Genomic DNA, 11289 nt, shown 5'->3' on the forward strand with positions numbered 1-11289 from the left:
GTGATCGTGGAGAACGGTGATCGTGGAGAACAGTGATCGTGGAGAACGGTGATCGTGGAGAACAGTGAGCTTCCTCTGTAAGGTGTCTGAGCTCAGCCTTGGAGATAAGGAGAGGAGCTCCGTCAACCAGGAGGAGTCAACTGAGGTGGTTCAGATATCGAATCTGGAGGAGACTCAGAACTGCCTCTGGCCTGGGAACACCTTGAGATCCTCCAGGAGGAGAGAACGACCTTCTACCTTCATGATCTGAACAAGGATAGGAGGAAGACGGGTGGGAAATCACACCTCACATAATAAAACATCACAGTGTTTGGATGAATCGGGATGTTTTTCAGATAAAGTGATGGTTAAACGGAGCTTTCAGACCTTTAATCAGATCTTAGAAACATGAACCCAACAAAAGATCAGCTTGTTGGAAATATTTAAACCAAATGCAAAGGTTGTAAAACAAATGACAACTCTGGACATTAAACCAATAAACTAAAGGACAGAAACACATGAAACATAAACTGCAGCTGGTTTGCTCCCGTCAGTCTGTTGGAGCTCTGCTTGGTTTTCCGGGGATCTGTTACACGTTGAGTCTTAAGTGTCCCTCCATGACAATGAGGGGCCTCTGACCATCCATCCGTCCATCTTTTAAAGCCTATCTGTTAACAGGCTGGGGTAACTGCACTTTACAAGGTAATCCAGGTGTTCCTTTCCCAGGAAAACCTTACCCGAAACCACAAAGAGGCATTGTTTTTCCATCAGTGATCCTTTGAAACATTTATGAATTTTGATGTGGACTTTCTGAAAAGCTCTAAGTGATTTAAAATCCTCTTTTCTTGTCTGATTGTCTCTTCAGGCGCTGCTGAAAATGGACTGCCAGGGTCTCGTTGCCAACTTGGTTCTGAACTTCGTTCTGCTGACCACAGCGGTGGAGGTGGCGTCGAGGTGGAGGGAGCTGGCTGAGAAACTGGCCCAGGTGTCCCGGCAGCAGATGGAGGCCTACGAGGCGCCGCATCGAGACAAGAACGGCGTCCTGGACAACGAGGTGGACCAACATTAATTATTGTCTTCAGTTTGTTTTGCTTCGCTGCCCCACTTGCAAACTATAATGATGTTACTGCAAAAAATTCAACTCTTATCTGTGTTTACCAAAGTACAGTAAATTAGGAGAACGTGGTAGAACCTTCTCAGTAAAAGCAGGGGTTCTCCAGTGTTTAGTGTCTCTGAAGTAAAGTCCTCTCTCTCCCTCTGACCCTTCAGTCCATGTGGAAACCAGCCTACGACTTCCTGCTGACGTGGGCCGCCCACGTTGGGGACAGCTACCGAGACGTGATCCAGGAGCTCCACCTGGGCCTGGACAAGATGAGGAACCCCATCACCAAGAGGTGGAAACACCTGACGGGCGCGCTCATCCTCGTCAACTGCCTGGATTCGCTCCGCAGCGCCGCCTTCTGCCCCACCGGGTACGGAGATTTTGCCGTTTGAACGTCCTGGAAAACGTTTTTCATTCTTCAGCCGGAGGTGGAAGATTTTTACCAAACAAGTTTATTAAACCGCAGAGTTTTACAGCCGTTTGGTGAATCCCCAGGTTTTCCTCATCACTACACGTGGGACTGAACTTTATATTGACGTTTTTTATCCGTTTTCCTCTTTTTACTGTCCTCATCGAGCTTTTTCTACCTCTGTTTTTCCTGCGTTACCTTCCTCATGTTCCAGTGTCTTCGTCTTTCTTTCAGTTGTTGGACTCCTGATTGTTGTTTGTCTCCAGATTTCTCCTCTCTTCGTCTCTTCGTCCTCAGGACAACGTCAGAGACCTCAAGCACTGCAGTGACGACAGGACTGGACATACGGTGACATTTTTAACCTCACATCACGCTTTTATACAAACTTTTCCCACCATTTTTATAGGCCAGTTGGTTGTCTTTTTTAGTCTTAACCTCCTTTCACAGGCACTTTTGTAAACTAAAGATAAAGTATTTGTTTATTCAATAGAAGTATGTTTATAAATCTAAAAATTAAATTTATGTGTTGGTGAATAAAAAGCCTGAAACCTTTAAGCTAATGCTAACGCTACTCGGCGCAGTTGTTACGGTGATACGATCCAGATACGTTTAAAGGAGCGTCATAGTCCAGCTTTTATATAAAATCTAAAGTATACACCTTTAATTTATACATAAGCAACTTTTCCCGCCGTTTTAGTGGTCAGCTTGTTGTCTGTAACTGTCTTTGTAAAGCTAGCTTGAATTTCCCACATTATCCTGATTATTCCACACATCAAACTGCTGCATTTTATTGGTTTAATTTTAAACAACAGGTTAGTTTCGTCCCAGGAGCTTCCAGTAATCCTAAACTTCTTAAAGTTTCAGCAAAAACCAGTTCAGTTCAGATAAAACGCGTTTGATTCTCTGGGAAAAGCAGGAGTTTGTTTACTGATAAATAAACAAAAACATCACAACGAAGAGGCGAGCGGGTCACAAACAAGGTTTTAATATTGCCTGTTAGTGTGTCTGTCTGTTAGCAAAATATCTCATCAATCAGTGGACAGATTTTATTAAAACGAATGTCTCCAGCTGAATATATTTTAGAATCAACACAAGATGGCCGCCAGTTTTCCTTTTTTTGCCACTATTTGTCCCCACATGCAACACTTTGGACCTTTAAAAATCTTTCAAATCGGTTTTATTTTTCTGTCAAACATGTTTTCTTGTGATCTGATCAAAGATAATCAGATAGTCTGGATGTTTATTGTTCACTTCTTGTTTTGATGGTTTTTGTTTGGCTGCAGGAAACTTTTCACAGTTTTTAGATGAAGTCAGAAATCAGTGTTACTGTTTAGAACAGGTTATTAAAACGATAACTGAACTTTACACTGAAAGTTTGCTTTAATTTGAAGCTTTAAAACCAGCGGGAGTTTACATCATTCTTTATTTATACCCCCGTTCCTAAGACCGCATGGTACGGCGACAAATTTCTTCTCCCAGCTCTAAATTAAAAACCGTTAAACAAAGAAATATCAAACCGCTCAGCTGGACATCAGTGAGTCAGACAAACAAGGACCCTAATGAGCCTCTGTTGTTAGGAGAGTGAGAACAATCTGCAAGCAATCCAGCTTACATCACATCTCAGCTTTAAAAGCTCAACTCCACACTCTCTATTTCTTCTCCTCGGATGAGAAGCGAGACGTCTTCAACTACAGAATAGAAGTCCAGTTGTTTTTGTTTTTTAACCTTTTTTGAATTTTTACCATGGCCTGGATGACTGAGAATCTACACCAGCATGATGATCCCTATTGATTTCAAGACCACAGGGTCAAAGGTCAACACATAGGTGGCCCCTTTGTGAAACCCTTATCTGAGCTCCAGCTTCACACCTGAGTAACAAAGAAATGTCCAACCCTTTGTCTCTCAGACAGGAGTATTATGGACCGTTGTTCCTTTTTGTGCTGCAGAGAGAATCTGATGAATCTGATCGATCTAAACGTCGTCACACGGCCCCCGCCCCTCTCCCACCGTCGCTGCTCTTGTTATTCTCCACGCTGAGCACATGTCTCTCCTCCAGCTGTGGCTGTGAATCCTGAACCCGCTCGTCTGTTTTTCTCTGTAGCGTTCATTTGAATGTAAATGTGTTTGTTGCTCAACGAGCTGCGTGCGGATTCCTGCCTCACAAATCCGTCCTCATTATAATCCACTCACACAGAGTTTGATGTACTTAATTAAAGCAGATAATTATTCTCCCTCGGAGGACAGGACACCTTCTCTGTCGTCCTTCGCCTCTCGATGACTCACGCTTCACATTCCTGCTCGTCTCCAGGAGACAGTCACAGACTTTGTTTTTCCTTTAAAGATGCATGAAGTCTTTATTTTTGCTTTTTTAAACTCATTTTCAGAGGAATGTTTTCAACCTCCGACCTCGTTTAGACACAAATAAATTAGTTTAAGAAAGAAAAACCACCACTTCAACAGAAGTAATAATTTAAATTAATAAAAATCATTTAATGAAAATCAGTCAAACTGAATTATTTAAAAAACAAACTAATAAAACTGATAAAAAAGGACAGTCCTCCTAGTAAAGACTGAAACTAATCTGTCTACAGGGACATGTCCTGGAATTGTCACTGGTGTCTTCAGTCCTGGAATCAGTCAGTCTGCCTGTTTGAAGGGGGATAGGTAGTCACAGGGCTGTTTGGGATCATGGTGTGTAGCACACTGAACATGGGAGACAGGAAGCTGAGGACAGAGTTGTCTCTGGAGCTCAGAAAGACTATGATTGAGCTGCAGGTTAAAGACTATCAGACCGTCTCCAAGCAGCTGGATGTCCCTGAGACTACATAAGGTCCACAGGACTGGAGACAACCTCCCTGGACGTGTCCACAAGAGGACAACTGAGGACAAACAGAAGAGACGGATAATATGAACAATAACCAAAGAGGTCACAGGCCATCAGATCTCAACATCAGTCTGTTTGAGACAAAGTGGACTTAATGGAAGACGATCGTGGACAGGTGAGACCAAACTGGAGTCCCATCAGCTCTGTGTCCACAGAGCAGAACCAGAACAGAACCAGAACAGAACCCTGAGCCTGCCGGGGAACATGGAGGCGGCTCCTGTGGTTTTCTCTTCCCTTCATTAATTCAAGCAGCTTTTGAAAAATGCAAAGCAGGTGAGATAAAAAGCTCGGGGACGAGCCGTCCCCCCGTTTGATCGGGACATTCTGAGGCCCTCAAAGGACAAAGAACCGTCCAAACAAACCTCCTTCATCTGGGTTCTGTCACGTCTCGGGCCTCCAGCAGCTCCCTCGCCGAGGCGTCTCCGTCAGGCTCTGATTCACAGATAAACACAAGAAGAAGTGCGTTCACCTTTCTCCTGTCCTCGCCGACGACGGAGGAATCGATGGCGTGAATCAGGCGGGCGGCGGGGAGGGAGTTGTGTTCTTATTAAATTAAAGTTTGTGTGTTCCTGATTCGTCTCATTGATCTCACGCAGCCTCATTAGAACCACAATCAATGAGTGAGGAGGATGCAGGTTCCCGTCTCTTTCAGCGATCAGACTGCAGCTTTTCACCCCGTTCCTGACGCTCACAGGGTTCCTGAAGGAGCTCCACGTTCCGGGGAACGTTTGCAGAACTGGAACACGTTCTCCAAAACCTCACACGTGCTTTAAACGTTCTCCAGGGGAATTTTGGCGCTTTTCCACGTGTCACTGAGAACGCTCCGTGGTGAAACGGTTCCTTTAACCGCTGCCTATCAGATGAGCAGTTCAGCTAGCTGTGGCGGCCATCTTGAACTGGGTTGACTCATCCAGTCATTCATCCTCTGCTTCACGACGTATTTTATTAACAAACAGGCAAAACAAAAACAGGATTGTTGGTCTATCAGTGGCATTTTAATAAAAAACAAATCAAAAAGAAAGATTATAAAAGTAAAAGCTCTTATTTTATTTTGAAAATCAGCTCTGTGTCAGTTTCAAACCTTTTAAAGCATCTTTGATAAACTGTTTGTTTTTAATTATTTCAGGCAGATCAAACTCTGAATCTGCTCACGGCTGGTTTGTTCATATCTTTAAATTTTAAAAAAAGGAGCAAATAAACTGACCTCACAGAAGAGAGCTCAGATTTTTTTTATAACTTTTTGGGTTTGTTCTGGATGCAGAGGACGCATTGTGGATATTTATGTTTGACTCTTTTACTGTGAATATTTTTTAAAACAATGTTTATTTTTTTGTTCCATCTGGGTGAAAATGTAACAAAATATTTAAAACATTATGTGATAAAAGGTCTCATATGATCATTTCTGATGGCAGAAAAAGTTGAAGAGCAGTTTTATTTAAACATAAAACTTCCTGAATAAACCAACAATCATCATGAAGTTAAATTTGTTCAGAAATAAATGAAGATATTTTTATAAAATAAATGTTTTGCTGCCATCTGGTGTTTAAATGTGACACCCTCACACAATAGAATAAAACTCCCCTAGGTTCAGCTTTTTCAGTAAAGTTCAGCTTTCAGGAGCTTTCAGAACATTTTTAGGACCTGTCAGAACCTGCCAGAACCTGTCAGGACTTTCAGAACATGTCAGAACCTTTCAGGACCTGTCAAAACCTCTCAGGACCTGGCAGAACCTTTTTAGGACCTATCGGAACCTGTCAGGACCTGACAGAACCTTTTTAGGACCTGTCAGAACCTTTCAGGACCTCTCAGAACCTGTCACAACCTGTCAGGACCTTTTAGTACCTCTCAGGACCTATCAGAACCTGTCAGAACCTTTCACAACCTTTCAGAACCCCTTAGGACCTTTCAGAACCTGCCAGAACCTGTCACAACCTTTCAGAACCTCTCAGGACCTTTTAGTACCTTTCAGAACCTGTCAGGACCTCTCAGGACTTGTCAGAACCTGTCACAACCTTTCAGAACCCCTCAGGACCTTTCAGGGCCTGTCAGGACCTGTCAGCTGGATTTCCGTGGTGAACATCATGTGGCAGTAAACTGGCGCCGGTTCTGACTGGACGTGGATCTGTTCGGGTCAGTTTCTCCTGAATCCTGACCTGAGGTCAGCGAGGTTAAAACCTCCTCAGGATGTTCAGTTTGTGGATCTTCTTCATCTTCATCCCGTCAGACACGTCCTCTCTGAGATTTGGTTTGAAGCTGAACTTTAAAGATAAAAACGTTTGATGCCAACAGATTCATCCTCGGTTCACTTTAACTTAAACTTTCTGATTCTTATCAAACTTATACAAACAAACGATGGTAAAATCGTAGAAAAATACAAGTCTGTCTCATTGAATATTTTCTCTGTTTATTAGTGATTATAAGGTCTTTTAATACATCAGAAATCAGAAAAATCCTCTGGATTGGTCCCAAAGTCAGAACTCTGTTTTGGTTTAAAGCTCGTTAAATCAGAACTTAAGTGATCTCCTTAGGAAACGTCTGAAAGCGTAAATATGCAAACGCTTCCTGATCAGCTTGTCCTGCTAACAGGAACACTGAGGACAACAGTTAAACTCAGATGGTTTTCAGAAACGTTTAAATCTGTGACGTCATTCCCAGATCCAAGTTCAAACACACGAATATAAACTCTGTAATCTTAGTTAATCAGTGGTTTAGTTCTCCTGCTTCGTGGCTGAGGATAAAATAACATCCTGTGCATTAATTTAACACAGTTTAAGGTTAAGATAAGAGATTAGTTTGAGGATAAAATAACATTTTGTGCATTAATTTAACACAGTTTAAGGTTAGTTAATTATGGTTCACAGCTGCTTTAGCTGCAGACCTCGTTGATCTGGTTTTATATGTTTAAAGCCCACGGTTTGAATGATCCCGACTTACTGGCTGGAACCTGGAAGAGAAAACAGAGAACATATAAAAAATATGAAATATTTCAGGAGTGTGTATGTTTTTTGTTTAATAAAAATTAGTCTAATTAAGGAATGATTGATATTCATTCTCTTAATCTTCTGATAAACAGAATATCTTGTAAAGATTAAATAATAAAGTCAAATCAGACAGAACCTTCGGTTTCAAACCAGCCGTTCGTTCAGACTTTAAATCTTTGGACTCAGCCGGCTGAATTGGCTCAACGTTTCTGTTTTTACAGAGTTAAATAAACCCTCACGAACGATGAACCACCTTCTGGACGAACGGAGAGGCGCAGGCCAGGCACGCTCTCTCAGGAGTCGCCGGGCTGTCGAGAGGAAACGGGCCAACCAGACCAGAACCCGAGCGAGCCGCCGCCACGGCGTCCTTGATGGCGAAAAACACTGAGCTGCCCAGAAAGAGGGTGGGTTCTCCAATTCCCTGAGGAGAACACGAAGAACGCGTTCAGAACACGGAGAAATCACGTAACTGAACGAGCCGGCGACGAGAGTTCGGCTCCACCTTGGAGGAGTAGATGGCGTGGGGATTGTTGGAGTCTGACAGGAGGTAGACGTTGAATCGGAGAGGCACGTCGCAAACCGCCGGGATCTTGTACTGAGACGGACCTCGAGTGTAGAGGAACCCAGACGGAGAGAACTTCAACTCCTCCAGAGTGTAGAGACCCAAACCCTGCATGAACGCTCCTTCAACCTGAGGAGAGATGATGGAGAGAAGAAAGGAGGAAGGAAGACGACGAAGCGATGAGAGGAATTCCTAAAAAATACAAGCAAAGATGTCCGAGAACTGAACCCTGGAGAACCCCTCGGCCACAATAACATGCAGACATGGAAAAATAAAGTTTAAGGGTTTAACCCATCGGGACAGAATAAAGGGATCAGATCTTTATCAGGTTCTAAAAGACTCAGTGGACCCTGCTGTGTGTTTTACTCACTTCAGGTTAGATTTGAATTATTTTAGAACTAAAAGTGTTTAAAGTTGGTTCATATTTTATCTCTTTCTTTTGTTTCAAGCTTCTGACAGAGAATGACTCATGAAGGTTTTCAGCTGTTGAACTCAAGGAATGTTCCCACCTGACCGATGTCCACAGATGGGTTCAGACTCCTGCCGATGTCGACCACAATGTCGGTTCTCACGGCCTGTAAGAAGCGGGACAGAAACGTTACTCTGGTTACAAGCAGCTTGAGCGGCGCCGGCGTTAGAGAACGGTCCAACAGTCGACCCAGACCCGGTAGTCTCCTGTGAGGCAGTCCAGCTCCACCTCAGAGCAGCACACGCCATACGTGAAGTAGGAGTAAGGCTGGCCCTCCATCTTGTCCCAGTCCATGTAGAGGTCCGGACCCCTGAGGACGAGGACAAACACACATCAGCCGGTACTTCACTCGGTAAAGATCCAAACTGACAGAGTTCAGTCGTACCTGAAGAATCCGGTGGCCGACAAACTGATCTTATCCAAAAAAGCTTCTTCGACCTGCCGTCGAAGCGAAGAAACAAGTTGACTGAAGGCAATAAAAGCAGGAAGTGTTCAGCGTTAGCTTCCTGAGCACAGCCTACCCAGCTCTCCCATGATCCTTTGGGGTTCTTCAGCCTGATGGGCTCCAGGCGCTGGTACAGAACCTGACAGGCGTTCTGATTGGAGGAAGAGGACGTGAGTGAGGACGGCTTCGCTTCAAACCGGGACGGAGCGCGGGGACGCGTTCTCACCTTGACCGCCATGCCGTTGGCGTCGGTGCCGAAGGAAGCAGCCGAAGGGCAGGTGTTGGGCACGGCGCCGGTGCTGGTTTCACTGATGTAGATCTTTGTGGTCGGGATGTGAAGCTCCCGGCTCGCCACCTGACAGCCGACAGGAACCAAAACGGTTTCAGTTAAAAAGTCGACAATGAACCGAAGCAGGTCAGAAAAATACCAACAGTTTGATTCCTGTGACATCACGTCTGAACTCTGAGGTTTGATTTTTATTTTACTTCAAACTGATAGAATAACTGGGCCTACAGCGCCACCATGTGGCAGCACTCTGATCTTTGTTTCCTGTTTGCAGCAGGACCTGCTGCATCTTGGTGTGGATTCCCTGACCCATCTCCGTCCCGCCGTGACTGACCAGAACAGAACCGTCTTTATAAACGTGGACCAGAGCTGCAGCCTGTAACAAACACACAGAGAGAACGAGACAGAACCACGTTCTGATGACTACCATCGGTCTGAAGGAGGTGGAACCAACCCTCAGAGCTGAACAGAACCCACACACCTGGTTTAAAAAGCCCCCTGAGAAGGCGATGCCGTATTTGACGGGAATGATGGATATCCCCCTCTTCTTCCAGCGGTTCTGCTGGTTGAACTGCTCGACGGCTCTGAGGCGGACACTGAACTCGGACTTCAGCTTACACTCCTCCCAGCAGCGCAGCAGGTTCTCTGCGCTGAACTCCAACTTGTAGGGTGTGACCGACGGGCCCCTGTACATGTTGGTCTCTCGAATCTGGGGAGGGTTTTAGGATGTTAGAAAACTAAACCATGAATAACGTCTGAGTTGAGATTATGAGGTTTAACCTGGTCTGCAGGGCGTCCCAGAACCATGGCCACATCGTTGATCATGTTCTCCACCACCAGCAGGCCCTGCGGGACCCCGAAGCCCCTGAAGGCGGTGTTGGAGGGCAGGTTGGTCCTACAGATGGCTGAGCAACCTCTCAGGTTGGGAATGTTGTAGGCGTTGTCAAAACTGAGCAGCATATTCTGAGAAACCTGCAAGAAAGTTAACAATCAATGGCTGCATTTCATAACCTCAAATCTGACCAAGTTGGGACCATCCACCCACCCATCCATCCATCCACCCATCCATCCATCCATCCATCCATCTTCCACCGCTTATTCATAGTCGGGTTGCGGAGGCAATAGGTCCAGCAGAGAAACTCAGACCTCCCTCTCCTCAGACCTCCCTCTCTAGCTCTTTCTGGAGGATCCTAAAGCGTTCCAAGACCAGAGAGGATCCATAATCTCTCCGGAGAGTTCTGGTTCTTCCCTGAGGTCTCTTCCCAGTGGGACATGACTGAAAAACCTCCAGGAAGCACCCTAATCAGATGCCCGAACCACCTCAGCTGACTCCTTTTGATGAGGAGGAGCAGCTCCTCCTGGATGACGGAGCTCCTCTCCTCATCTCTGAGGCTGAGTCCAACTGTCCTACAGATGAAGCTCATTTCAGCTGTTTGGATCCAGGATCTGGTTCTTTTGGTCCTGATCCAAACCTCATGAGGGTTGGAACATAGATGGAGCAGGAACTCCAGAGTTTGGCCTGTAGCCTCACCTCCTTCTTCACCACCACCTTCTGACCACCCTGTACCTGTCAGCTGCTTCAGGAGTCCTCAAGGACAGCCAAGGCCTCCCAGGCCATGTCCCCATCGCAGGTGGTGGGCCCACATGGAGGTGGTGTCCTGTCTCTTCTTCGGGCTTGGCCTGGCTGAGCCCCAGGAGCCAAGGCTTGACCACCAGCAAGCTCCTCCCCCAGGTCTGGCTCCAGGGGGTTTCTCGGTTTCCCTTTTCCAGGCGATGTACTTGAAGTTGTTTCTGATTCGCTCTTGGTCTGACCCTCGCCTGAGGCCCGTTTGCCTTTGGAGACCCAACCAGAGGCCGATGCCACCCTATGAAGGAAGTTCATTTCAGCTGTTTGGATCCAGAATCTCGTTCTTTCAGGCACATCCATAATCCATCCATCTCTGCTCTATTCTACCATCACTCGTGAACAAGACTCCCAGATACTTGAACTCCTCCAAGTGAGGCAAAGATTGTTCCCCACCCAGAGGGAGCATGTTTCCTGTTGAGACCCATGACCTCAGGCTTAGAGGAGCTGACCCTCATTCAGCTGTGGACCGTCCCAGTGGCTGACCCTCATTCAGCTGTGGACCGTCCCAGTGGCTGACCCTCATTCAGCTGTGGACCGTCCCAGTG

The 11289-nt window shown here is 45.7% G+C and overlaps 2 protein-coding genes across 2 annotated transcripts in view; one reads left to right on the forward strand and one right to left on the reverse strand.

The window, feature by feature from the left end:
• sh3bp4a (SH3-domain binding protein 4a) overlaps window positions 1–3084 on the forward strand; it is a 16942-nt gene extending 13858 nt beyond the window's left edge. Inside the window, exons 4-5 of the mRNA XM_037973754.1 lie at window positions 845–1033; window positions 1249–3084. Of these exons, the coding sequence (XP_037829682.1) occupies window positions 845–1033; window positions 1249–1473 (414 nt within the window). The 3' untranslated portion in view covers window positions 1474–3084. The remainder of the gene's footprint in view (window positions 1–844; window positions 1034–1248) is intronic.
• A 3674-nt stretch (window positions 3085–6758) lies between these two features.
• Window positions 6759–11289, reverse strand: part of LOC108229248 (xanthine dehydrogenase/oxidase-like) — an 8515-nt gene continuing 3984 nt past the window's right edge. Inside the window, exons 6-16 of the mRNA XM_037973981.1 lie at window positions 9898–10089; window positions 9599–9826; window positions 9398–9493; window positions 9058–9186; window positions 8908–8982; window positions 8772–8824; window positions 8582–8696; window positions 8427–8492; window positions 7858–8046; window positions 7609–7776; window positions 6759–7318 (exon numbers count right to left, since the gene is read on the reverse strand). Of these exons, the coding sequence (XP_037829909.1) occupies window positions 7268–7318; window positions 7609–7776; window positions 7858–8046; window positions 8427–8492; window positions 8582–8696; window positions 8772–8824; window positions 8908–8982; window positions 9058–9186; window positions 9398–9493; window positions 9599–9826; window positions 9898–10089 (1362 nt within the window). The 3' untranslated portion in view covers window positions 6759–7267. The remainder of the gene's footprint in view (window positions 7319–7608; window positions 7777–7857; window positions 8047–8426; window positions 8493–8581; window positions 8697–8771; window positions 8825–8907; window positions 8983–9057; window positions 9187–9397; window positions 9494–9598; window positions 9827–9897; window positions 10090–11289) is intronic.

Source organism: Kryptolebias marmoratus, linkage group LG23 (genome assembly GCF_001649575.2).
Source record: "Kryptolebias marmoratus isolate JLee-2015 linkage group LG23, ASM164957v2, whole genome shotgun sequence".
NCBI classification, from domain to species: domain Eukaryota; kingdom Metazoa; phylum Chordata; class Actinopteri; order Cyprinodontiformes; family Rivulidae; genus Kryptolebias; species Kryptolebias marmoratus.